The 27,959-nt window shown below is 42.1% G+C and overlaps 1 protein-coding gene across 6 annotated transcripts in view; it reads left to right on the top strand.

The window, feature by feature from the left end:
- Positions 1-18,990, top strand: part of TBX1 (T-box transcription factor 1) — a 30,641-nt gene extending 11,651 nt beyond the window's left edge. For all 6 annotated transcript variants that reach the window (XM_029619998.1, XM_029619997.1, XM_029620000.1 and 3 more), the window contains 6 exons: positions 3,712-3,813; positions 6,791-6,962; positions 7,314-7,469; positions 10,231-10,298; positions 11,476-11,576; positions 17,329-18,990. In XM_029619998.1, coding sequence (XP_029475858.1) covers positions 3,712-3,813; positions 6,791-6,962; positions 7,314-7,469; positions 10,231-10,298; positions 11,476-11,576; positions 17,329-17,714 — 985 coding nt within the window. In that variant the 3' untranslated portion in view covers positions 17,715-18,990. The remainder of the gene's footprint in view (positions 1-3,711; positions 3,814-6,790; positions 6,963-7,313; positions 7,470-10,230; positions 10,299-11,475; positions 11,577-17,328) is intronic.
- The last annotated feature ends 8,969 nt before the right edge of the window (positions 18,991-27,959 follow it).

The raw sequence follows: 27,959 nt of genomic DNA, 5'->3' as shown, positions 1-27,959 counted from the left end.
CCCCGTTTTCCAAGTTGCGAGAAAGAAGCCTCGCGGAGGAGCACAAACAGCAATAATAAAGGGAATGCAGAAAGGGCCCAGGACCTTTGCTCCGTGTTCACCTGCGCCACTTCCTCCGGCTTTTCCAGGGCCCCGCACCGCTGAGGAGAGGAAATCTTATTGCAAGTTACGGAGCCCGGCGCTTCTTTGAAACAGAAATGGGAAAGCAGGGGATAGGGACGGGGAGCTTCGGCTTTTGGGGGCGCGCTCCTCCCTATTCCACCCTAATTTAATTCTTCTGTCTAGCACCAGAGACTCATTGCAAGAGGCAGAGGGGGTGTGTGAAACGGACTCTACATAACTCCCCGATGCAGCCGAAATGTATTGCAGATCTAAGTCAAAGTCCTTACATTTGTAGTAAACTCAGCTACAGAACCGCTGCCGGGGAGCTGCGCGCGCTCCTCCTTGGTTGTTTCGCGAATGTGAACGATTCCCGGATTCCGTCTGAAATGTTTTTATAGCTGGGATTTATCACGGGCTCCTGTTGCTTGAAAGCGTCATTTAAACATCTCCAGGAGGCCTGGTAGTAGGGGTCGGATTAAGAATCTGCAAACACTTTAGCAGCAGAAGGATGCCGGGCCCTGAGTTTGTGCACAATTTGTACGCGCGTAGCCAGGACCTTTGTCCGGGCCTCCGGTTGGTATTAAAGCGCACAAGGCTACAGCTGTTTGCCAGAGATTTGCTCTCAGTCAATGGACAAATCTCAGGGAGAAAAAAAAATACAGTCCCATAACTCAAGTCCCTTGTCAGAAAGCGAAGTCGCTTGCTAGATTAGAGGCTCAATCAGATCATTATTGCGGATTATGGGACTTTGCCCCATGCTGCACAGACGGCAAAAGTACATAAAATAAAGCTGTATTGGGCTTTTAATGCTGATTGTTTTTGCCAGGCAAGCTTGTCCGTCAGGGAGAATAGCAAAGGATGTAAACTGTAAACCGGCATGATTTGCATTTAATGCAAGAATGTCGGTATATAAAAGTTATAAATAAATAAAATAAATGATGAGGAGTGATCCTGCGGCCCTGTTGTTGGGAGGATTTGTTTGTCTTCGCCTCTGTGAGGCTGAAGTGCCGGAGAGTCCTCGGAGAAACAACCCCACAGCTTCCTCGCCACGGGAGAAGCTTTGCCCTATCAAAAAAAAAAAAAAAAAGAGAGGGAAAGAGAGAGAGAGAAGGGACTGCAGCCTGGTCAGCAAGCGATCTGGGCAAAGAGGAGGCGAGAACCCAGCAGGACTCAGCCAAGGCTCAGTGCCAGAGGGGCCCGATTCCTTCTCAATCGCTCCGGTATAAAAAATCGGATGCAAGGCCCACGCCTCAAAACTAGGGGAGATTATCCTCGTGTTCTGTTAACCGGCGGGATTTTATGTACAGATCAGAATAACCGAGAGAAATGCAGCCTTGTCTTTGTGCAAACGCTCCATGATCAATTCCTGTTTTCGGCAGAGCGGATATCTAACGCGCACTCCTTCTCCAGTTTGTTCCGGCCCCTTATTAAAATATTGAAAATAACCCATAATGTAAGGAAAACAGACCGATGTTTGTACGAGTCACCGTGCTGCTGAAGGCTAGGGAATGAGCCACCGATGATTTTTTTTTTTTTGTCAGATTTGGGATGTACATGCGGTGTCAGAAAGCTAAAAACCTGAAAAAAATGCAACAAGATTAGTGCAAAAGTCTGTGATATGTTTAGTTCCCTGTATACAAACCCCATCTTAGTAAAAATAAAAAGTATTTTTGTATGGGTATTTTCCATTCTGTGAAGAATTTTTATAGAAGCAGGAATCTCCTTGGGGCTGAAGGTACACCCTGAATGAGGTTTACTTGCATAGATATTTAATCATTTGTGAATTGCGGCTCACTTGCTCCATCAGAGGGCAGCTAGCGGGGCAATAAACCAAGCGGGCGCTGCACAGAAGCTGATGCAGTGTTACAAAGCTCTTTAGTTATTGGGACGAGCCTTGGGACTCTCTGATCTAACAATTTATTAAATATAATAAAAAAAAAATAAAAAAAAAGAGAGCATAGCTGACCTTGTGACTGTGCGTTTGGTCAAGTGGGGACGATCCGTTACCTTCCCTCCCGCTAAGCCGTGTTTGGAGCACTTGGGTGTGTGTTTATCGCTGCCTTGCCCTCTCTCCCCTGCCATTGTGAAGGTGACAGTGGCGGTCAGAGCTGTCACTTCAATGAGACCCAGGGACGCAGACCTCACACCGTCCTGTCCACCCCCTACTTTAACGTTAGACAGAGTGGGAGAGGTTGAGCGAGTCCTCCGCCGGCCTTGCTCGGTCTTCAGGTTAAGATCCTGGGGACAGGACCTGCACAAGGCTCTGAGCCGTCTAATGAAAGAACTCGAGAGGCCTCCATAATTGTTGTTAAATGAGCCATGATATTATAAATCTCATTTAGGATAACAATTGCTTAGCTTCGGGGTATTAAGAGAGCCTGGCACATTGTATAAAGTTGTATTAAGATAAATATTTAGTCACTGGATTGTTAATATCTTAGGTTTGGCTTTTCATCTTCAAGAATTCAGTCTCTGCCTGTTTTCCAGTGCCCTTTCTCCTTCTCCTCGTTTACGGTCTCTCGTTCTGGGAAACAGGATCCTTCAATCACCAGCAAATTAAACAAAAAGGCATGAGGAGAAGTGCAGTTGTAAATTGTACATTTTAGCTTTCTAAACGTATTTCCACCAGTTTGAGAGGGAAATCACCAAGTGGTAATTTGTTAACAGGAAGACCACCTTTGAAGTTAAAAAAAAAAACCTTTCAACATCACACAAACGGTTTAGAGGAAAATAATTTACTGTAGCACTTGAGGTGGAAAGTCAGCTTGCACACATGCAAACAGAAATGCTACCATAGCAGGCAAGAAAGATAAGAGCGCAATAAGGATCAGCCCATCAAGCGATCTGATAGACTGGGCCTAACTATGCGCCATTTTCTCGGAAACCCTATTAATACCACCCCCACGCGTTGGGTTTGTTTGTTTTTTTGTCTGAGAAGAGAATAAAAGTTGTTTTTTTTTTTGCTTTGTTTTTTGTTTTTTTTAACGAATCCCAGATCCAGCACTTAGGTGATTCTTCTTACCACTGCCTATTGTCTTTTAAAAATAGTTTTGGCACTCTGTCTTTTTTTAATGCTCAGTCATTTTATTTATATTTACATTTAATATCAACTGTTAAAACGTGCAATGAACAATTGATAAATAGAACATGCAATTGCAATGTTTACTCCTATAACAATGAAAATGCATAACCGTTATGCAGTCTGAACTAGCATATTGCTCACTCTTCAGATATTATGTCCTCTAAATGATTTTAAGCCTAATTTTTAATTCCAAACCCGAGAAAATTATTTGACATTTAGCAAAATATTTTTTCAAATATTTTGTTCTGGGACCTGGGACCCTCTGAACTGGAGAAGTACATTTCCTTCTTTAGAGACTTTTTGTTCTTTTTTTTTTTTTTTTTTGTATCCCTGATTCTTCTTTTGCCAGTTCCAAAAAAAAAAATAGATTTCTATCTCTATCGATCTACATCTCTATTTTGCATCCGCATTTGTATCATAACATGACTGAAAATGCCATGATTTGAAAGGGACCGGAGAGATTAAACTCCATGCTTTAGGAGAAAGTAATTCTGTAATTCCAAGTCTGACATTCGTTTCCTTTTCAGGCGCATGTTCCCTACCTTCCAGGTGAAGATATTTGGGATGGATCCCATGGCTGATTACATGCTATTAATGGATTTTGTACCAGTGGACGACAAAAGATATCGGTAAGTAAAGCTAACGTTTCTATGGGTTTTAGAAAATGAGAAATTAACATATTACAGCCGCCCTCAAAGAAAAATGACCTGGGAAAGGAACCTGCCAGTCAAACAAAGGAATATCCTAAGGGGAAAGGCGCCTTCTCCCCTACCGCGAAAATATCCCAGGAGGCGAGGGATTCTGCACCGGGGGAATACCAAGAGGGTAAGGGGCCCCCCTTCTTTCACAGCGAGGGTAGGGACCCTGCCACCCACAGAAGATTAGGCGACATTTCTAGGGAAAGAGGAAACGAATTCAGAGGGAGAATATTCTGTGGAGATGCTATATATATATATATATATATATATATATATGTGTGTGTGTGTATGTATATATATATATATATATGTGTATGTATATATATATGTATGTATTTATTTATTTCAAATCCCCGTCCTCATGCACAATTTAGGATATACATTCCTGTCAAACTAAGACTTTACATACATTTAAAAGTAATTAAACTTCATTGCTTGAGGTTTCCCAGACCTGATATTTTAGTTATTCGATCCTTGATTTGTATGAAATATAAACCATTCCTAACATCTGATGAGGGAGAATCATTGTTGCCTTTTTTTTTATTTTTATTTTTTTTAGAAAATCGGTTTTATGGCATACTCTTTAACACTATTAGATAAAAAGATAAAAGAACGATTTAATTTGTTTAAAATATTCACCATCCTCTGTTTGTTTGTTTTTTTCCCTGACCAAAATTTGTTGGAAGAAGCATCAGGGGTCCTTAAAGTTGCCAAAATATAACCCAAACCTTCATATTGTGCCTAAAAGCCACTTCAGCAGATAGTTTCCCTCCGACCTCAAAACCATGGGTTTTTGGTTTGCCTAATCTAGCATGTGCCTCCTTGACACTTAGAATAACAGCAACCAAGCGTTACCGCCCGCATCCTCTTAACGCTGCTTCATGGCAAAGAAAATATTAGATATTATTTAGCACCGACCTCATAGGTAACTTTGTATGTAAAGGTTAGCACACGGATTCAGGTACATGTGTGCAAGCTAAGGATCCCTTTTCTAAGGGAAGGAAAGAGTCAGTCAATTCATAGATAAACCTGGGACAAAGGTTTGGCGAACAGGGAATCGGCAACATTCAATCCATCTGCAGGAATATTTCCCCAGCGCCAAGAAGCACAATATCTCTTTGCAAAAATGCATTTGTTCCCCTCGAAATTCTTTCAAATTTCTGTTCGAAAAGGCAGTTTAGCATTTTTCTAATGGATCCCGAAGTCTCCTGGGATATGATTTCTTTGTTGTGTTTAATTTTTTTTTTAATTTTATAATTAACTCACTTTGCAACTGCATTTCTTCAGTGATTTCATGAAAACAATATAATTAATGGGGGATGTTCCTGAACAAGCCAAATTGTTTTCATTGACCAAACACAAAAATCAGCGATCAAACGATAGTTTAGAAAAAAAAAGTTTACTGGATAATTTTGTTATTCGAATTTCAGAAAGCAACAATACAATTTTTACACTGAAACTTTAATTTTAAATTATTTGTTGAACCACATTAGTTGAATGTTTAAAAATAGCTCTATGCATTAGCATAGAGTCGTTTTAGAAAATCTTCAAACAATTTTTATTTCAGGCAGCATTTCAATATTTTAATATGAAACATGTTCAGAATATGAACGGAAGAATGTGGTGCAAAGTTAATATATTTGATTTTAAGACACATCTTATATAATATACTCATGCATGCCATGTATATATTGCAACTTATTTGGTGGAGACTATATCTGAATCTCAGTGTAGAATGTGTAAATATTTGGACAGGTTAAAGGCACTCTGGAAAATGCTTGTTTGACAAATGAAATGGAATATGCAATACAACAGCAAGTTAGGTGCCTATTACAAAGAGATGTTTCTGCTCGACTGTGATAGTATACTGCCCCCTGTGCCCGTACCAGAGTTCCCAAAACTGGAAACTCTGCTTTAAATCGGAATAAACTTTAAACACCCCCCAGACTCTTCCAGCTCAGAACCAGACTGAACGCTAGGGTGCTGTTAAAACGAAGTCATTCCACATTCACTAACAGCACAACCTCCATGGGTTTTGCAGAATCGGGCCTCACGTGTTCTTCTAGAAACAATTTTTTGCCATTCTGTACCTCTACAGGGAAGAGAAAAGCTTTCCCCAGAGAGGAGGAGAGATGTCCTTCTGCTATAAAGTTTTAGGTGGTGGAGTTCTATCTATATTTGAATTTTCCATTATTTTTAGAAAGTCCGAGGTAGAGTTTATGTAGGTTGGACATATATGGATTCACAAATCTAGGGGGGGCGGGGTGTATCTGTGCTTCTTTTAGTTCTCCTTTATTTTAAATCCTGTCTAATATATATCTAAAGGGCCTTTCCCCCGGCAGACTTTTCCACATATATGAGGCAAGCAAAAAAGGATGCCGGTATATGGACCTCTCTTACTACAGCATTCTGTCTTTATTTACCCAACAGAGAGACTGAAGTGCACATTGCAGGAGAGGTTTACTGTTGGGGGGTGAATAATCCCTATTCCATATATATTTCCAATAAAAGGAAGAAGATGCCAACAGAAAGTACCCGCAAAGGCGAAGGGATAGACATAAAAGCAGACCCCACAAATCTCAAGCTCTCTTGCTGCAAAGTAGGTGGTTATATCTTTAAGCAGGGCGAGTTAGAAAATAGGAAATCGGTAGGAAATCAATCATTTAAGGGACCAAGGAAAATGAGCTGAAGAAATGTAAACCTCTGGAAAAGAAAGGTTAAAAAGAGGAGCTTTTACTTTTGACCTGAAAACACCCAGAGGTCACATTTCCAACCTGAGGAGGGAGCTTATTGCAGCCACTAGGTGCTGGAAAAGAAGAAAGCGCCTGTTTAGTTGGAGGAAATCACAGAATAAGTCATCTGGAGACTGAAATTCTGACCTGCCTTTTCCCCCCCCCCCCATTTCCAGATATGCTTTTCATAGCTCCTCTTGGCTCGTAGCAGGTAAAGCTGACCCTGCTACCCCAGGGAGGGTGCACTACCATCCTGACTCTCCAGCTAAAGGGGCCCAGTGGATGAAACAAATCGTCTCCTTCGATAAACTCAAACTGACCAACAACTTGCTGGACGACAACGGGCACGTAAGAGCACCCGGCTTTGTAAAAATAAACAATAATAATAATAAACTTAAACGCTTCACTTCCATTCTTTTTAATTTTCAAAACTTTTGTAAAATGTATGTTCAATGATTTGGATTAGTATTTACATTTAAAATCAACGGTTATAAATTGCAATGAGCAGGTGATAAATATAACACACGGCATCGTTTAATGTTCTCCAGGCTGGTATTTGAAATCCTGCCGCCTTCTATTTCATGGTGGTTGCCTTTTCTAGAGCTTCTGCAGAGGTGAATTTGCTGGATGCGATAGCCGAATCTCCTCTGATAGTTTTTTGTTTTTTGGTTTGTTTGTTTTTTTCCTCCCCTCCCTCAGATCATTCTGAACTCCATGCACAGATACCAGCCCCGCTTCCACGTGGTCTACGTGGACCCCCGGAAGGACAGCGAGAAGTACGCGGAGGAGAACTTCAAGACCTTCGTCTTCGAGGAGACGCGCTTCACGGCGGTCACGGCCTATCAGAATCACCGGGTGAGTGGGGCCTGCTCTCTGTTCCCCAGACACAAACCTTGCCCATGCCTTCATTTATCAAAGCCTTCCCCATGATGGATGGAGGGCCGGAAAAGGGGGAGCTGCCTTCATTCCGAGCAGGAAGGCTGGGCACTCACTGCAAGAGGGAAGTTTGTTGGGTCCCAGATAAATAAACGGTGCCTGTCGCTGGCTTTACTGCAAGAATGATCAATAACTTCTTTAAAAACTGTCAGGTTCAATTACGAGAACGCTATGTAATCAGTAGGTACCGGGGCCATGCTCTCTGCAGCTCGGGACGGGAAATGGATGCTTAGCTTCTTCGAGCTGGCTGCTCGCTTGGAAGACCCAAGAATTGCAAACATCTGAGAGCAAAAGCCATGCAGATGCTGCCTGCCCGAGCCGATCGATATACAGATGTGCGTGGCAGGGCTGAGATGGCAGAGCCTATATTTTCCAGCTGTTGGTTATTCAGGAAAGTATAAGAGAGCAAACAATTCAGGTGCCGTCTCTCTGCAGTGGATACAAGACGGACAGACGGACATAGGTTCTTGCTCTGCAGTTAGAAAATAGCGGAGGCCGCCACAGCGTGAACTCAGTTCCCAGAGACAAGGAACAGGACAGTGAAAGAGGGTTATAGAAGACCTCAGATTGCTGTTTCTGTTTTCTTTCTTCACAGCTTTTTTTTTTTTTTTTTGTGGACTGATAAAAATGATAGAACTGCCTTACTTATTTTAGGGTTTAAAGTTTCATTTTCTACACGCCATAAAAAAAATAAATCTTGAACCCACAAACCAACTATCAGGAAACCAGAAGCCCTCAACACGGTTATTTATTTTTCAGTGGCTGGGATTTAAATATGGGGGGGAACCTTGCGGGTTATCGGGCCCTTAGAGAAATGGAAAACAGGCGAATGAAATCTCGAGGTGCCCTATTAATGTCAGGTCCTCCCTTTCCTGAAGCAGAGCTTGTTTCAGGCCCCCTGTGTGCACCAGAAGGTCACCTTCTTGTTGTAGGCGAGATCATCTCTTATTCAGTAGAAGGAACAGGACCAGGTGATTAGGATGTGACCCACTTCTGGGAACAAGGCCACGCTGAGACCCTGGCCTCTCGGGTCTCAGTGTCGCTGGGAAACAACGGGACGTCCTGCCAGGGCTGCAGCAAGCTCTGACGGACACTGGGGGACTACGGGTAGGCATGGAAGGAGCTGACCCCGGCCCTCCGGCCATCTGCTGTGCCACACTGCAGGAGCCCCTGATCTGCAATTCTAACCCCCACAGAAAATGCCCTGCAACCCAGAGGGGACCTCACTGCCTATGTAAACCCGAAACCCGCTCTAGTTCTGAAATGACAGCTTTCCAGCTGCAAAATGTCAATCAGAATTTCCTCGGAGAGCTCTGCTTTTTGCCTTGATCAGAATTTGCTATCTAGTGGTTGGGAGCCATCAGAAAGGGTTTTGTAAATGTTTGAGCATACACTGCTGACTTTCAGTTATGAATAATGTTTGCTCTAATATCTCTAACATTAATAATATCATTATTATCCTCATTTGCATAGAATCTTTCTCTAAACAGGATTCTTAAGTGATTTAACCAGTAATTTAAATAAATTAACAGTACAATTATTATATTCAGATATTAAGACAAATCAAACATTTAACAGACGGATGAATTAAAAAAATAATTGTTACTTAATATGAGTTTTCTAGTAGTAAGGCACTGTAATTTAGAGAAAACACATATTAATTAAATTCTGGTATTTAGAATCTTTCCAAGGCTTATTCTACATGAGATGTCTGAAAGTGTTTTACTTTCTTTCCAAAGTAAATTCAAGTGTAACATTTTATTTTATATTTGAAAACGTATTACTATGTTATTAAGTACAACTATAAAGTTTTCCTTATTTAGGTTAAAAAAAAAAAAGAAAATACATTTTGCTTGTTTGTTTTCAGAAATTGGCTTTCCATTCCAATCAATTATTTATAAAAACTTTTGAAAGTTACGTAGTGAAGATAATTCTATAAAACATAAATCGCATTAATGTCTTGATGATAACTCTTCCAGCGGTGTTTGAGAAGAACTAGATTCCAAATTATTATCTGAAATTAATTTAAAAAAACCAAAACAAAACGCAGCCTTGCATCTAAAAGAAAAGGCGAGCTGGCCCTTTAAATAAACCTCTCGTTTATCTGCTTCCAATGCGGGCACTGCTGATGGTCAGGGGCAGCTGCAGTGTCTCTCTTGCTTTCTATCAGCTTGACCTCTAAGTCTGGAACTGTCACTGAGGGGCTTAAAGTTTGTTTTTCAACTCATTCCGGAAATTCACAATCACATACTTTATCCGTGGATTTGCTTAAATATAGAAAATGTCCCGGCTGGTCCCTGGTGATTTAAATAAATACATAAGTATGATTTATCTCGTGATTTGTCTCTGCTGCTCTGCTGGTGACCCATATAATCTGGCGTTTTCGTACAAGTGTCTCACCAGAGCCTTGCTCTTGAATGGTATTAAATAGCATAGAATCAGGCATTTTGTTTGCGGGAGAGAGAGAGCGAAACCACATGTTTTACCAATAATCAGAGAGCGCATTTTCTTGCTTATTTTTAATATAATATTCCAAACATAATTCGGGCTTAAAATATATTTAATTAAAAAATGCCAGATACTAGTGAAAATGTTCATATATACATATATAGATAGATAGATAGATAGATGATTTTTAAGCAGTGAGAGCTCTTCCCGATAATCTGTTCCTTCTTTTTAGATCACACAGTTAAAAATTGCCAGTAACCCCTTTGCTAAAGGATTCAGGGACTGTGACCCAGAGGATTGGTAAGTGAGAAAAGTCATCTTTCCTTGTTCACTGGGGTTTAGTTGTCGATTATGAAGTTTTAATCAGAGCAGTAGATTTATCCAGATTAATTTGTAAATGTATGTATGTATTTTTCTTTTCTTTGAGTTTTCTCCCATCTTTCCACAATCGGTTCAGTTTGTATTGTTCTATAATTCCTCTTTATTTTATTATTATTATTATTATTATTATTATTATTATTACATAGCTAGGTATGGGAATTAGGTAAGCAATTTTTCTTCTTAATTAACATTTATATACCTGGGGTTCACGGTTAGTATCACATTGTCAATGTGTATTTATTGTCCTTAAATAGTACACATACTTACCATAGGTGCTGAAAAAGTATGAATTTTACCAAGTGATGAGGGCTAAACATATTTTATGTGTCATACCTTGCTTTGTCGGAAGAGGTGTACAGCACTGATTGTACATAAGTCGAATTTTCTGCCTCTAATTGAAGTATTTATCACATAGGAATAGTATTTAGTGTCAGACCTAAGCTCTGGATGGAAATACAGTATTATCCTTGTTTTACTGATATTTCACTTTTAATCTAATACTTTTCTCTGGTTTTCTTATTTTTATTTATTTTTAAATTAAAAAAAAAATCTGATTACTCTAGTCTGAGGCAAATCTGTTCTAGTGCCAGAGAGCACCAATGTTCTAGTTCATGCTGCATACAGATTACTACCCATAAAATAATTGTTCCTATTTAAAAAAGACTTTCTTCCAAACATAATTATTTATCTGAGATATTTTACAATAATAGGCAGAGGAAATTATAGAAATTCACAATACAGCAGGACTTCCATAGAGCCAAAGGACAATTACATTATGTTATTAGCAAACACAAGTGAGCCACGGTGAAGCAAGGTCACTCGCCAAAGGTCACACAGGAGGAGTTCTGACTCCTGGCCATGTCCTCTGCCTGTTTCACTGACTTCTTGGACAGTATACAAAGCATTCTGGGAACAATGACCAATGGATATCTGTAACATCTGAAATATTCTAGAAGAAAATCTGTAGGAAGGAAATGAGAAATCTGACACTGAATGGTACAGTCTGACTTTTGTTTCCCTAAAGCTTGCTTGGGATATGTCTGGGTACTCTCTATACTCTAGAAACATTCAGCAAAGGCGTGTGCTGCTTTTCTAGGCCCAGGAACCACAGGCCAGGCGCACTGCCTCTAATGAGTGCTTTTGCCAGATCCAGAAACCCTGTCTCTTCGCCTCCTCAACACAACGGTACTGACAAAGGTAAGCTGGCTGGTTTCCTTTCTCATCAGTTTTTCAAACATGGTATAGTATTTCCCATGCTGATGTGGAGATGGGACTTTCTGGTTAAAGGATCGGAGGTCTAAATGATCAGTTTTCAAAATGGAGAGAAGTGCACAATAGAGTGCTCTAGGCCCCAGTATTTAATTTAATTAATGATCTGCAAAAGGGAGTAATGTTGAGATCAAATCTGTAGATGACAAAATGTATCCAGTGAGCAGAGAATGAGGAATTGCAAGAGGACTTTGCAAAGCTGGGGGACTGGACATCTAAGTGGCAGATTAAATTTAATGTGGATAAGTGCAAAGTGATGCACATAGGGAAAAATAATCCTAGTTATATGTGCACAATGCTCCATGTTACATAGATCTATGGTAGTGTGTGCAGTTCTGAATGCCCCATCTCTTTAAAAAAAAAAAAAGATAGAGCAAAACTAGACAAGTACAGAGAAGGATATGGGAAGCAGAAACTGGAGAAGGGGTTCAATAGAGGTGGATAAAATCATGCCTGGTGTGGAACAGGTCAGTAGGCAATCTTATTTATTTTTTCATATAGTACTAGGACTAACTAGGAAACAATCCATGAAACTAAATGGTAGCAGATTTAAAACACATTTAAGATTTTTTTTTTCAGTCATCATACAATTAAATAGTGAAATTTGTTGCCGGAGGATGTGATTAACTGGGTTTCAAAAGATTTAGACAAGTTTCTGGGGAGCAGGTACATTAACAATTATTATTAATCAGATTGGTTTGCTATTTATTTCTTGGAGTGAACAAGAGGAAATGGATTTTCCCAGTAGGATTTTCCAGGTACCTCCATGTGACCTGGATTGACTACTGTTGGAGTTAAGATGCTGGGCTTGATGGACCATTGGTCTGACCCAGTATGACACTGCTACTTATTACTTCTAGTGTTACTCAGTGTACCCAGCATCCTATGGTTTTATGTTCTACAGTAATACATTTTTCTGTCACTGAAACCTCTCCCCCCCACAAAAAAATCCATTAAGCAAGGTGATTTTATCGTTAGGCAAGATGAAGCGGTCACCCCAGGCAGCACATTTTTGGGGTGGCTGCAAGGAAAACGATCTGCATGGCAGGACGGTTTGGTGATGTGCCAGTAAGGCTCCCTCTCCTTGCCAGCAAGAAAAAGACCTGCACTGAGGCACAGCGAGGGATGCGCCGCCGGAGGAAGACCCCAGCCCATCCCCCACCAGTGGGAAGAAGACCCCTGCAGGGGAAGGTCAGGGGCTGTGAGTGAGAGGGGAGAGAAGAAAAGTAAAGAGAAGGAGGGGGAGGGAAAGAGAGGGCGTGAGAGGAATGGGAGAGAAAAAGCGGGGAAAGGATGGGTAATGGGAGGGAAGTAGCAGGAGACCAATATCATCTCCCACTCCCCCGAGGGATAGATGATGGAGAAAAGTGGGAGGTGGGTAGTAGGGTTCCTGGGAATGGGCAGGGTTGCCAGAGACATTATTACTCCATCTGCCACACCTCTGGGAACCCTGACCCTGCCTCCCTCAGAAAAACTCGGACCTCTCCCTCAGACCACCATGCCTTGAGGGGGGCACCTTCACAGCCCTTGCCTCAGGTAGCAGATTATCTTCACCTGCTCTGCCATTAAAGAAAAAAAAGGAATAAACTTAGATTTAAAGCAGGGCTAGACCTTGAAAGGCATAACGTTTATTAGAAAATGCTCCGTCACACATCACAAGACGTTGTTAATGCTGATAAGATCCAGGGCTGGGGGAAGAACTAGGCAGCTTTCTAGAGCCCACAAGTCTGGGGGTAGTCACCTAGCGCTCCCCCTGCTCCTGATCGGCCAGTGGGGCTGGAAGAAAGAAGAACAAGAGGGCAAAGCAGGTTAGGTTGAGCTGGTGCGGCCCAAAGGAAGAGCCGGAGCCATGGGGCCAGAAGGTGACGCAGCATCGTCTGGGCCCGCAGGTCCTAAAGAAGCAGCAGCGTTGGTCGGACCATGCTGGCTGCAAAAGGACTCCAGAGGGAGAGCAGCATTGGCAGGGCTCATGTGGCTCGATGAAGCAGCAGGAGCACAAGCATCAGCTGGACCCACGGGACAGAGGAAAGGTGAAATCAGGAGGCACAGCAGCAGGAATCTCAACCAGCCTGCGAGGCTGAAGATAGGAGCAGGAGCACTAGGGAGATGTCCACATGGCGGAAGATGCACAAGGAGGAGATAGTCGCTGCTTGTTCTGGAGGGAAAGAAAAGTGAATCAGCGTGTGGGTATAAGAGGGAGAGAAAATATCTGTATGTGTGTGTGTGTGAGAGAATGTATGAGAGAGAGCATATCTATGTGTGCGTGCGAGAGCATGTACATGTGTGTGTGGTGTGGGGGGAGAGAGTGAGCATGCGTGTGTGTGTGCGTGTGTGCATGAGCATGTCTGAGTAATCAAGCATGTGCGTATTGGAATGTGTGTGTGTGAGAGAGAAAGAGAGGGGAATGTTTGTGCACAACCACCCTCTCCTCCCCTCTCTTCCACTATTCCACAACAAACTCAGGGTGACTGAAATGGAAAGTGCTCAGGTATGGAGAGTGGCAGATCATTTTTTTTTTATCCTTATTAGTTTTAATTGTTGAGTGTTATTTGATGTGTCTGTTTTGAAATATTTTATTGATGTTTGGGGAATTATAAAATAATTTAATATGAATGTTTAATTTTTGGTGGTTTTGTTTGTCGGCTGTTTTGAAATGTTTATTCTTTTGATTCATATAGTTTTATTATTATGATTTATATTTCTTGATTTTATTGTTTTGTGTTTTCTGAGGAGTGATAGTGATTTTGTTTTTCCATTGTTGCATTGAATAAAGTGTCTGGCTTCTTGCGGCTTCCAGTTCAGTTTTTGCCTATGCATTTCTATTTATATTTTATGGTCTTTTATTCTGTATTTGGTGAGGGTCTGTTTGTGTGATTGAGGGGAAGTATTCTGCTAGTGTGCAGCTTCTGTGTAGGAAATCTATAACAGACTGGCTTGTTCTGTTTTCCTAATATGAGGTGTATATAAAAATATACATTGTAAGTGATATTTTTACCTCAGAATATCTTTTCATATAAAAAAATATTATAAATGCATAAAACTGAAGGGTGGTGGGGAGGTCTTGGGGGGGGGGGGGGTGCCAGTTTATAAGATTCCCCTAAGGCACCTAATCCCCATGCACTGGTCCTGATAAGAACCTTTTGATTTTGGGAGAGACAACCAAAATACTAGAATCGAAAAGATATTACAGACAGTCATGTTTTGATTGGGTTAATGGCTGTAAAAAAAACAAAAAAAAAGCTATTCTTATCCAGTGGCTAGAAAATAACCTTCCCCAGAGCTCTCTTTGTGGATTTCATTAATGGCAGGGTGTTTTGAAATGGAATGCAGTAGATTGATATTTGGCTACACAAAAAAACCCAGGAAAGCAACACCATACTAGTGTGGTGAAATTCCTTCGACTGGTTACCCTCAGAGGCAAAAGCAACAATGCAGCAAATGTTTTCCAAGGGTGAGTGGAGAAGTAAAGGTCCAACACTGCGACTGAGGAGGAGGTTAACGAAAAGGGAGCTGCAGCTCCCACAGGAGTGAATCACAGGCATAGGACATGCATGGGGGGAGTTTGTGGCAGCGTGGAAGAAGGTTTTGTTAAATATAGGAGTCTCCATCAGCCTAACGGTACTTCTCCTGGTTGTAAAGGTACCGTTCGGACTGGCAGATAAAGAGAATGCAATCTTGTAAATCCAGGTGCAGTTCCAGGGTGGTTAAAGGCTACCAGAACGGACAGATGGGCAGTTGGAGGAGGGGGAAGGGGGTTCTTTATCCATTGGACGCCAGGTTAATATATACAAAAAGATATTTCAGCTTCTATTTTGCAGAAGTCGTAATCTGAGGGAAGTTACAGTCCGGAACAACTCTTGAAATCCTTCGTGTCCTTCTGCCCTTTAAAGGTGGCAGTAATGGGGCAGGAGGGACAGGACTATATGGACACGGGCTTTAGAAGGAAATAATTTGTCGTGTTTCTAGCAAAAAAAAAAGTGTATTTCTGGGGCTGATTTTTGTTGTGCTTTAAATAGTCCAATACATAACTGAACTCTCTTTCCAGTCCTAACAGAATCCAGCCATTCACAAATGAGTACCTTTGAATGTATTTATCTTGATTTGCATGGAGTAAACAGATGGTTAAAGCAAGCAGAAGGTGCCGGCGCTTTGGAGCACTCTGGGCCTGCTTATTCTGTGCTATACACTTTCAGCCTGTAGCTGCTTGTCCATCAGATCCCAGTAAGAATGTCTGCTCACAGGAGTAGTTTTAGGTTCTGTTAAGGATGTTAATGGCTTGACCTTTACAGGCTACTAAAACACCCTGCATCCCCACTACCGACTTTTCTTTCATTTTAAAATAAACTATTTATATTAGAAAACAGATAATGCATATTCCGTAGTCTCTATTGTAAATTACATTGAATTGTACCACTTTCTATATATTTGTTACAATATCCTTAATTGATACATTTGATTCATGTACATTGTGCATTTATATTATGAGAATCCATAAAAAATAAAGATAAATAACTCAAATAGTCTTTAGCTATAAAGCTATTGTAGGCGAGGCTTTTGACATGCTCTGTCAATGTTTCTTTTGGAGAAATGTTAACCTTAATCCTCTTTAATTTTTTAAAACTGTTTTGTAAATTCCATCTAAAATTAACTGCTTTGTCTAGTGGTGGATTCATTTTACTCCTCCCAGTTGCCTTTGACACCTTCGTTTTGATGCTCTGATATTATTTGAGCAACTGCTGTTACAGCCTCTCTTGGAGCAAGCTACTTCTTCCACAAGCCCTTTGCTGCCTCTGCAGATGTTACATTTGATCTGATTACCTTAACCCAGGGCCTTCCCCATAAATCACAGTGGTACATATATTGCAATGTGAATTAGGATAAGGATTATGAATCTGACAGGCGATAAGGCCAGTTATGGTAATGTCGTCGTCTTCCTCTTTAGAATAAATCAAGTATTGCAATTTATCAGACAACCTTGGGTCCATCTGCCATAAAATCCTTTGGCTCAAAATGAGCGCACCCTGAAGCCTGGGCCACTGGCGAGACCACTTTAGCAATACCAGATGACATGATGGGGTTTCAATTGAAATATTTTTTTAATAAACAGTAGAGAAAGGACGAACAGATTCCAGGAGATTTTGAAAATGTATTTACACATTCCAGGGTGCACCTTAAAAGGATTTAAAGGCACTTCTGGGATATTGAAGGCGACTGGCCTCCTGCCTTTCCAGGCACCAGAGGTGCATGAAATCCTTTAATGGGCACCCTGCCCTCTGTTTCTGCTTAAATTGGGCATCAGAGAGAGCTTCTTAAAAGAAAACAGGTTACATGTGGTGCTAGGGGGAGCAGCAATTTAATATTCCACATCACATGTAACTCGGGGATAGAGCACCTCCAAATGAATGCACCATTCCTGGGCTTTACTGTACTCCCAAAGATCTTGTCCATAGACAGATCCAGACAAGGCTTTTGGAAACAATCTTAGCAAAACTTGGGCAGTTTTAAGTTATCTGCTTTGCTGTTATAGACCTTAATTATTTTTAAATATGCTGGAAAGATAGAGAATAATACATTTTACCTAGTTCTATCAGTACAGTGTGCTGGGATCTTATCATTAACTAATTTTCCATTTTATTACAGACCGTTCCTTCTTCCTCACCACAATCTTTCTGTGTTTCAGATACAGAAAGCAGAAGGGAATATGAGAGAGATGCTAGTGGGACTCCATTGCATGCCGACGCAGCCCATCAGCAACTCATGTCCAGAGTCCTTAGCCCAGCTCTTCCGGTCCCTGGTGGTCTAGTACCTCTCAGTACGGCCAGACCCAGCCCACCTCATGAACTTCGCCTGGACCACCATTCCCAAGGGTCCGAACCCCTGCATCACCATCCCTACAAGTACCCTACGACCTATGATCACTACTTAGGTGCAAAAACTAGACCAACACCTTATCCCTTACCCAGCATCAGAGGACACGGCTATCACCACCACCATATGAATCCAGCTGCGGCCAACATGTATTCTACGGCTGGTGCTCCAGCTGCCTATGAATATGGTCCAAGATAACACTGAAGAACATCGACCCGGATCTCTATATAATACTTAGTGTATTAGAGAATGGACTTTTTATGCATGGTTTTAGGAAGTTAGTGGTGTATGTTCTGAGTACACCACTACCTACACCCGAACACTGCTGCCACTTTTTTAATAGTGATCTTCCAAAAACGATCTGGGTCTGCTGTTAGTAAATCCATCATGGAGACACCAGGGGCCTCACCCTGCCGCCATCGACGTCTCGTCCACAAATGAACCAAAGCAGGGGGACTGTCAAGCCCTCACTCCATGACAGAAAGGATGGATGGACTGACAATCGCAGATCCCAAATGGAAGATGTTAGGAGGGAGAGACAAGCTGTGGACTTACCGGACACCCCCCTGAGCCTGGCCCAGAGGACGTGAGGGGGGGTCTCTCGCCACCCAGCTGCTGCACTGCTAGAGGGAGAAGACATTTGGAGGGCATTTCTTCTAGTGTGTCAGTTGCACTTTTGTTGCTTAAAAGAAGCCATATGTTCTGGTTGTGTTTTCCCCTCTGGAAATAAACTGAGTTGTCTCAGTGACACTTCTCAGCCTAAGGAATGTGATGCTGGGATGAAAGCCCTTTTCAAAGTCCTGGATGGCCTTCTTGTGTTTGAGATGGGGGAGGCAGAGAGGCTTCTCTTAGTGGGATGCATGTGGATTATCAAGGGCAGGTCAGTCCCTCAGGACGGAAGACAAACATCCGTGTAAGGTGAAAAGGTGGAATGATCCGTTTTACGGATTACCAATATAAAGCTGCAGGAGTATTGCGCCAATGGTCAGCTCAATTACTTTGATTGTCAGGGTAGGACTCCGTCTCCGGTGATGTGAATTCGATACCGCTAAAACCGTGTGGATGCATCATTAGCATTTTTAGGGAACTTTCTAATGATTCATGTTGCGCTTTGTGCTGGAGTCAACGGAAGAAAAAGAAAACATTATGCGGGACTTTGAATCAGCCTATATTTGTTTTGAAATTTGCAGTGAATTGTTGAGTTTTAAGCGTTAAAAAAAATCCAACCTGAATCCGTATCTGTAAAATAGCCTTCTACCGTATTAGCAAACTGGATAAAAGGCCCTTTTGCTTTACAGCTGTATTTCCGTATCATTTAAAACTGTTCATTGATTAGTGCCAAAGCTTTTGGTTAAATGTTTAATGAAGTTGTTAATATTTATTTTCTTCCAGAGATTTTGCGAAAAAAAAAACCAAAAAACATGCTTCTTCTGCATCGTTGCAGTGTAGGGTAAAAAAGGGAATAAAATGGAGCCAAAGAGTTACCCCTGCAACCAGTGTAGATATTTGTAGATATGTGTAGATAGCACTATTACAGTCACATTGAACAGGAGGTTGAACAGTGACATAAATGAATATTTTTTAAAAAAAATTAGTAACATGTGTCGCCCATTTGTAAATGGTGAGTCAGCTGGAAATTCCCCCTCAACTCGTGGTTTGAATTCACAATGTGAGAAGCAACTGAAAAAAGTGTCAGGATCTGTGTAAACTAAGCACAGAAGGAAGGATCTGATCTGAGCCACTGCTGCCAAGCCTGCTTTAATCACAGCTGTACGGCCTGGGAAGATCCAAAGCTCCCACTCAAATGGTGCTTATATGGCCCTAAATATCTGCAGGAGGCCTGAAACGGCTGCACAGGGCTGCTGCTTCCATTAGGCAAACAAGGCGGCTGCCTAGAGCGCCAGCATTTTGGGGGCAGCAAAATCTCCACAGCACAAGGCCCAGAGGGGGAGAGCCAATGCTGCTAAAGAAGGGAGAGCTGTACCCGGAGCTGCCGCCAATAGGTAAGCTGGGAGGGGGGATCGTGACTGAAGGTTGGGCCTAGGGTGCCGAATACCCTTGCACTGCATAACTGCAGTACTCTCAGACCAAGTCTAGCAACATTTTCCATGTGTAGGAGTCCAAGGTGCTATAGGGACGGGTCTTCATAACTCTATGCCTAGAGTTTCTGCAAAAATTAGAAAAACAAAGATGCTTTCCCAGCAATTGAAGATTCTCTCTTTTGAAGATCTTTTAAGCTGACAAAAAATTGGAAATAGAGCTTTTATTGAATTCTAAGCAACACTTTGCTTATAAAATTAAATCATATTCGTAATGTAGAATTAATGGAAGGCATGCGGCTGGAAACAGACTGCACAAGGCAGTTGTTTTAACACCGGATTACTTGATTCATCTGTTTCTCCTCCTGCTACTCTTATCAGCTTCTCTACCAGTTACTAAGGGTCTGATTTTAAAAAAGCAAATAAAACTGGGTTTTACTCGGGTAAGTGGGCTTTTGAAAATTGCTACAACATCTGCCACTGAATTGTCCATAGGATTGACTTGAGTAAGTGGCTTTTGAAAATTGCTACAATAGTATGTGGCATTTATGTGCGTAACTCCTTTGAAAATTACCTCCTAAGAGTGTAAATAATTTTCCACTCATTCTGATTTAAAAATCATCTCCCACTATTTCGATTTTCCTCACAAATTTCCATTGCATTATGCAATTTGAAAGTAATGGATTTGCTTAAATGGACTGAAGCGTTTAGCTTAGCCTCAGCTTTTAATTTAAGTGCTAGGTGAAACCTAGGGTCTAGAGCTGTGTGCAAACTGGAATGCAGCTTTAAAACCGTATTACTACCCTTTCATGTTTTTTTGCTAGTCTTCTGGTTAATACCTCATAGGTTAAAACACCCGATATAACATTTCATAATATTTCAACAATGCCTGAAAACATTTTTTTTAATTTTTTTTTCTTTCTCAAATGCTAACAACGAAGTCTGCACATGCTATGGCAAATATAAATGTTAAAACCACAGTAATTAAGTGCATTATTCTGAGCTGTTTGTTTTATGGCAATAAATGAATGGGTCATGTGCTGTAGACCATTCATCTACACACAGTCACTAAGAGAGAGAATGTATTGATAAGTCACACCGCTTGAAAATAGGTCATCATATTTCAGTTCCCACAAGGATGACTGGGTCAACCTATTAACCAACCCAACCAAATTCTCTGGGTTTGCTCTGTAGTGCACAGACTGCTGACATCTGCAAGCCTGATTATGGGGGTTGGACTCTGCTGCCTTTATTTCTTTCTGTACAAACTCATTTCATTCTTTTTCTTCTTTCAGAATAAAGATAATCTCTGCCATGATCAAAACAAGTATATCCATAAGATAGAAACAGAAGAATGACAATATGGCTATCCAGTCTACCCATGCACGTCTCCCTCCGAGATCCTCTGTGCTTGTCCCATGCTCTCCTGAATTCAGATCCCTTTCCTTGTTTCCACCACCTCCACTGGGAGGCCGTTCCACGTATGCTTCACTCTTTTTTTGTATAGAAATATTTCCTTAATTAGTCCCGAGTCTACCTCCTTCCGCCTTTCCCCTATGACTCCTTGTTCTGTTGAAAGAGGCCCCGCCTCCTGTGCATTTCTTCCTTGGAGGTATTTAAACGTCTCTGTCCTATCTCCCCTTTCCTCCAGGGTACACCAGGGTTTAGATCTTTAAGTCTGGCCCCAGGTTCTTCATGATGGAACGGCCTTCCCAGTGGAAGTGGTAGAGACAAAAACTATCTGAGTTCAAGAACTCACGAGGAAGTGATGAGAATTATAACAACCTAATAGGATGGATGGGCAGACTGACTGGAGCGCACAGTCTTTTTCTGCCGTCATGTTTCCATGTGATTATTTTAGTAGCTGCCTTTTAGACCAATTATATTCTGTTAAAGGTGTAGCCTCTGGAATTGTACACAGTACTCCAAAGTAGGGATATGCATTCATTTGAAATGAAATGGTAAATATTAATGACATTTTCTTTCAATTCATTTTTAAAACAAAATTAATTTATTTTTTTTTTTTTTAAGTTTTCACCTCTGCCACAAAAATAAAACCCTTTCCTGGGGCTCATTCCTGCTCCATGAAGAAACTAAAATATGGAAAGGGGGATGAGGGGGATTGGAGGTTTTTGTCTTCTTCAATGGTGCCCAACATTTTTTGAGGGTTTTTTTTTTTTAATTTTGTGATTTTTTTTTCTTAACTTTTTAATTTTTGTTTGTTGTTTGTTCCATTTTGTCATTTTAAATAAATTGAAAAGAAATGAAACAAAACAGCAAAGAAAACACAAAAGAAAAACAAAATGAAACCAAAACAAGTCTCTGCTCTCCCCCTTTTGCAAATGAGGTCTCACCAGAGACTTCCACAGAGGCGAGATCGCCTCCTCCTTCCTGCCATTCCTCTCTCTCTGCACCCGAGCATCTTTTCTGTCTTTTGCCTTCACCTCATCTCCTGTTTGGCCACCTCAAGATCCTCAGAAACAATCACTCCCAGAGCCCGCCCTTTGTTTTGTGCTTAGGAGAATTTCATCGCGATTGTGGACGCGCACACGTGCGTATATGCATGCGCGGTATAAAACTGGCAGTACGTGCGAACGTGTATGCACAATTTTATATGGACGTGCGCGCAAATGGGGGATTTTATTACATATGCGCGTCAATGCAATTACCAGTTTCCCCAGTCCATTCCCAGTTTGAGCAGGTAAAGGATAGGACTTCCTAACCCCCCTAATTAACCTGCCTCTCCCTTACCCTGTTAGCCTCAACCCTTCAATCCTCGCTTACTAGCCTCGTTTTTTGTATTAGACTAGTTACACGCCGTCCATAGCCGAAGTAATGATATGCAGATAGGGACCCCGGCATGCGCTTGGGTGCGTAAATAGTTACGAGCTGTTTTAATGCTAAAATCCGGAAACACCCAATCTCCCCCCCCCCCCCTTCACCTAAAAATGTTTATGTGCGTACCGGTGTGTGTTTAAAAATCTGCATGGCGAGCGCCGGCCTGAGAGACGCACATATCTCCTGGCTTTGGCGCTTGCCTAATTCTTAAAATTTACCCCTCAGAGGGTAACTTTCAAACAACTCTGCACCGCCCCCTGTACATGCGGATATGGGCGCACAGAGATGTATGACAGCATTTTATAACCTGCCTGTGTCTGATTCGTGCAAATGATAAAATATGCATATGTCCCATTACATGCAAATATCAGCAATGCACTGAACATGCAGACTTCGTCTTCTGTTTCATAAACACATGCCCGTATATTTCACGCATGAAAAACAATTAGAACTTGTTCAAGTAAAACTGATTTATATGCGGAAAGTACATATAATTAAAAAAATGTGTGCATAATTGAAATCATCAGTTTGCCGATATCTCCACCAGCTCACCCAGTTCATTGAAAACCTCCTAATACAGGGGTGTCCAACTCCAGTTCTCAAGGGCCACAAGCAGGCCTGGTTTCACAATGAGTCTGCATGAGATAGAGGTGCATGCACTATCTCCATTATAGGCAGATCTCGCTCATGCAGATTCCCTGTGGATATTCTGCGAACCTGGCCTGTTTGTGGCTCTCCAGGACCAGAGTTGGCCACCCCTGTCCTAGTCCCCCACCCTGAACTCCCCCAGCTCACCTGGTCCTCCCATCCTACAATAGCAGACAACAGACAAGTCTGATATCAATTGTGCGAGGTAATTGGCAGGTGTAAAATTGCATGAGTAATGTTCCTAATGTATTCACATAAATCACATATAAAATAGCAACTTTCACACATTCCTCATGGCCACCACCCCAGAAAATCTCTAGCCTGCCCCATTTTTGTGCACAGAATTGAAAAACCGGGTGTGCTTTTAGGGGTAGATTTTTAAACATACGTGCGTTTCCATGTGCGCACGCTACCCGGCATAAAATAGAGGCAGGGCCTGCAAATCTATCCCATGCATATGTATTGTAGACATCCTGAAAACCTGACTGGCTAGGTGTGTCCCGAGGACAGGTTTGGGAACCACTGCTTAGTGCTTTAGACCATTTCTCAAGCTTTGCTAGATTACACGTTTTCCTTTCTATTAGTTTTATTTTTTTCTGCACATTGGTGTCAGGGAAATGACCCTTTATTTGGGTATTATTACATTTTTTTCTAGTTATCAATCAAATTTTGAATCTCACGGAGCAAGAATTCCTTGATCAATCTCCAGGCGGATTTTTTTTGTTCTATTTTTAGCCCAGTCCAATAATACTTTTTCTATTAGGCTCCAAATTAGATGGACTTGACCTCAGAACATGAATTTATAAACTCTGGTGTGATATGAAAGCTGCTGGGTGCATTAAATTAAAACCATTTCTGCAGTAGGCAGATTGCAATTGCTTTATAGAAGCTGCCATCAAGATATCTTATTCTCTGTTTTCTAGACTTAATGTAATCCTTCAATACCCAATGCACCCAAGCCAGAAACCCTCTCTTTCCAGGGAGGTTGGGGGGGAGCACAAAGTCACCTCAGAAGTCAGTAACTCCTTGGAATTGTGGAGGGCTTCTTATATTTTGTTTGATTCCTGGGCCTGAGCTTGCACTGAAGAGAAACGCACAAAAAATCCTCACTGTAGCTAGATTTGTATACTAACATATTGCATTAAATCGTGAAAACAGAAAGCATTTCTAATTTAGGACTGTTTTAATTCCTCCCATCCTCCAGGTCTGAGGACATTTCCTCCTATTATGGTGGCTTTCAGGATTTGCATTGACTTATTCAAGGGGAAAGTAGAGAGGTCTGTCTGGGGTGCCAGAAGGGGTGCTGCAGGGTGCAGGCTGCCATCAGATGGGGGGTCCTAAGCAAACACTGCTCCCACTCCCCAGTGCAGAGGCAGCACAGAAAGGACCTTTGAAACTCTAAAAAAAAAAAAAAAAGCCAGGAATCTGAGGAAGGCAGGCTGTATATTTTGACTAGAATGTAATGCCCAGTTTGACAGGGTCTGCTAGTTCCTGCCTGGCTTTCTTCCCTCAGAGTTCAGCAGGAAACCAGTCTTACAAGCCTAACCTGGGCTGCTCTCGCTGCCGACGTGATTAATGGATCCTCAGCACCAGGGCTATTTAGCAAGCTGCTATTCTTCACATCAAGCTGTGCCACTGCAAAAACATTATTCTAGGGCATTGCAGGGGACTGGGAGTGCCTCCGTTTCCCAGATGCAGGCAGTATTTGAAACATCGTTAATAGCAGAGTCCCGGGGAACCGAGAACCACAGTGTGGCCTTTGGTCCCGGTCCCAGTCCCTTCCAAGGTATTTCAGTGCAGAAGGAAAAGGCAAGGACAGAGAGCAATGGGCAGCCAGAGTCTCTCCTGTGTGTGAAAGAGAAAAGCAGGGACAGAGAGCAATGAGCAGCTGGGGTCTCTCCTGTGTGTGAAAAACAGTGACACAGCGCAATGGCAGCCGAAGTCTCTCCTGTGTGTGAAAGAGAAAGGCAGGGACAGAGAACAATGAGCAGCCGGGGTCTTTCCTGTGTGTGAAAGAGAAAAACAGGGACACAGAGCAATGGCAGCTGGAGTCTCTCTTGTGTGTGAAAGAGAAAAGCAGGGACACAGAGTAATGGGCAGCCAGGATCTCTCCTGTGTGTGAAAGAGAAAAGCAGGGACACAGAGTAATGGGCAGCCGGGGTCTTTCCTGTGTGTGAAAGAGAAAAACAGGGACACAGAGCAATGGCAGCTGGAGTCTCTCTTGTGTGTGAAAGAGAAAAGCAGGGACACAGAGTAATAGGCAGCCAGGATCTCTCCTGTGTGTGAAAGAGAAAAGCAGGGACACAGAGCAATGGCAGCCGGAGTCTCTCTTGTGTGTGAAAGAGAAAAGCAGGGACACAGAGTAATGGGCAGCCAGGATCTCTCCTGTGTGTGAAAGAGAAAAGCAGGGACAGAGAACAATGAGCAGCTGGGGTCTTTCCTGTGTGAGACAGAGAAAACCAGGGACACAGCAATGGCAGCCGGAGTCTCTCTTGTGTGTGAAAGAGAAAAGAGGGACACAGAGTAATGGGCAACTGGGATCTCTCCTGTGTGTGAAAGAGAAAAGCAGGGAAACAGAGTAATGGGCAGCCAGGGTTTCTCCTGTGTGTGAAAGGGAAAAGAGAATTACACCAAAGTGTATGTCAGTGCGGGCCCCTGGTTGGTTTTATCTTGCTTCTGACGCGGTTTAGCACAGAAGTTTCTCTCGGCACACTCCAGTACATTTAACTGCGAGTTAACTTTTCTGTTTTTTAAATTATCATTATTATAGTCAAAACAGCATTCCCTACTCGGATAACCAGTCCATGTCCCAGCCTATGAATATACCAAGAGAGGCACATGGATCCCAAAGGTCCTAGCACAGATTTTAAATGCAATCGGCCTCCAATTTACACCTCATGCTTGCACACTTGTCTCGCAGGTTTAGGGATAAGTGGCATTTCCCTGTGATTCCCTGTCAGTCTGTTCTTAGGTGGAAGGCAGGGCCCAGTCCCACCCTCGCAGAGAGGAGGAAACCAGTTAATAGTGGCTGGGGACTAACTACAGGTTGGCAGCAGGGGAAAGAGGCGATAGAATACAGCTAAGCCTTTAAACTGAATCAAAGCTTTCTCTCCTTTTTTTTTTTTTAATCTTAATGACTTTCCTATTGTTTTCGATGATGAAATGGGAGCAGGTTACCATCATCATCTCGTGAGGCTGAAGTGAAATGAGCAAAGCCGGGAACCAGCAAAGCTGGAGCTGCTCCCAGGCCAGGCCGCAGCCAGCTCTGCTCCCCGGCAGCCCGAGCCTTGCAGGCCAGTTCTCCACCCCGGGACAGCAGGAGCTGCACAGGCCTCGACTCACTGAAACACGCAGGGGAAAAAACGGAAACCATCTCGATGGAAGCCAATCTTGTTTAGATGCACCTCTAAGCTGTCATCGAATAAAAAGTGAAAAACTGGGGAATGGATTGAGAACTGGGCGTTGTTTACAAAGCAATTGTGATTTGCTGTGAATGTTCATTTTTAACATCATTTGCAGGTCATTCTGATGCCACTCACTGAACGGTAGACTAGAACCACACTGGCCGTCCTATTCAAATTCATACAGCAGAAATCCTTAAGCTTTTTCAGATTTACTTTTTTTTTTTTGGGGGGGGGGGGGGGGGGGGGGGGGGTTCTGAATTCTTGTCCCAGAGGTCCCCACACAGGCCTGCTTTTTAGTATGCCCACCATAATACTTAGGTTATTTCCACTTAATTGTTCTCATCATGGTTACTTTGCATATGTTGGTTCCTCTGAAAATCAGAGGTAGGTGGGGGGGGGGGGGGGGGGGCCTTCCAGGACCAGAACTGAGAAACCTGAATAGGGACAAATATCAGAAAAGTGAACTCTGGCCATTCTAGGCCCTGTTCGGGTTTATATTGTAGGCTCTAGGCAGCTAAAGTTTTCACATTTGCTTTGTCAGTTCCAAGAGCTGTTGCCGCAGCCCTGCAGCTATAACTGTGTGTGAGGACTGGTCGCCATCTTCAGGGCAGAAGGAGAATTGCAATGGAAATAGAAGCAGCCCCTGTTGAAACCTGATCTAGAGGTCACTGTGTACTAAAGGGATTTTCCCTATGTTGTGCGTACAGGGAAAATACTCAGCACATAGGGGTCCAGCCATAGTTCATTTGTGAGTGTTTTTCATTCATTTCAAGCAAAGTATGGTGGTTGCTGTATTATTCCACCTGAACATGTAGAACTAAGGCTCAACACACCAGTTGGAGGAGAGGCCTTTTAATTGTATTTTTTATTAGGTATTGAGTTAGTCCAGGGGTGTCCAACTACAGTCCTCGAGAGTTTCAAATAGGCCTGGTTTTTAAGACATCCACAATGAATATGCATGAGATAAAATTTGCATGATATGGAGGCAATACATGCAAATTTATCTCATGCATATTCATTGTGGATATCCTGAAAACCCAACAGGCTGGGGGGCCTCCAGGACAGGATTGGGAACAAATGACCTAGAACCTGTTTGCTAATCCTTATTTTTACATTTTTTTTTTCTATAAATTGAATATATGAAATGAGAACATACAGTTTAAATATTTATTCCACCTGGATAATTTTATAGGACAAACCTCAGAATTAAAAAAGATCAAACTGGGAGAATTAAAAAAAAAAAAAAAAAAAAGTTTGCCACTAAATTTGTCCCTGAATTTCAGGAGCAGTATATCTGGAGTACAAAGAGGGCTCAGCAGGCACAATGCATTTATTTTTGATAAGTATGCTAAAGCAGTTTGCTTGCTAGGTGCACCTCTTTCATTCCTAGTGCTAAGAGTATTATTCCTAGTGCTAAGTAGTATCATTCCTAGTGCTAAGATTTTTATTGCTAGTGCAAAGAGTATTATAAATGGAGTCCCTTGTTTTACACCTGTAATGAGCAGTTATAAATG

Source organism: Rhinatrema bivittatum, chromosome 11 (assembly GCF_901001135.1).
Source record: "Rhinatrema bivittatum chromosome 11, aRhiBiv1.1, whole genome shotgun sequence".
Classification (NCBI taxonomy): domain Eukaryota; kingdom Metazoa; phylum Chordata; class Amphibia; order Gymnophiona; family Rhinatrematidae; genus Rhinatrema; species Rhinatrema bivittatum.
The sequence above is the reverse complement of the archived record's forward strand: the minus strand, read 5'-3'. Positions and strand labels throughout refer to the sequence as shown.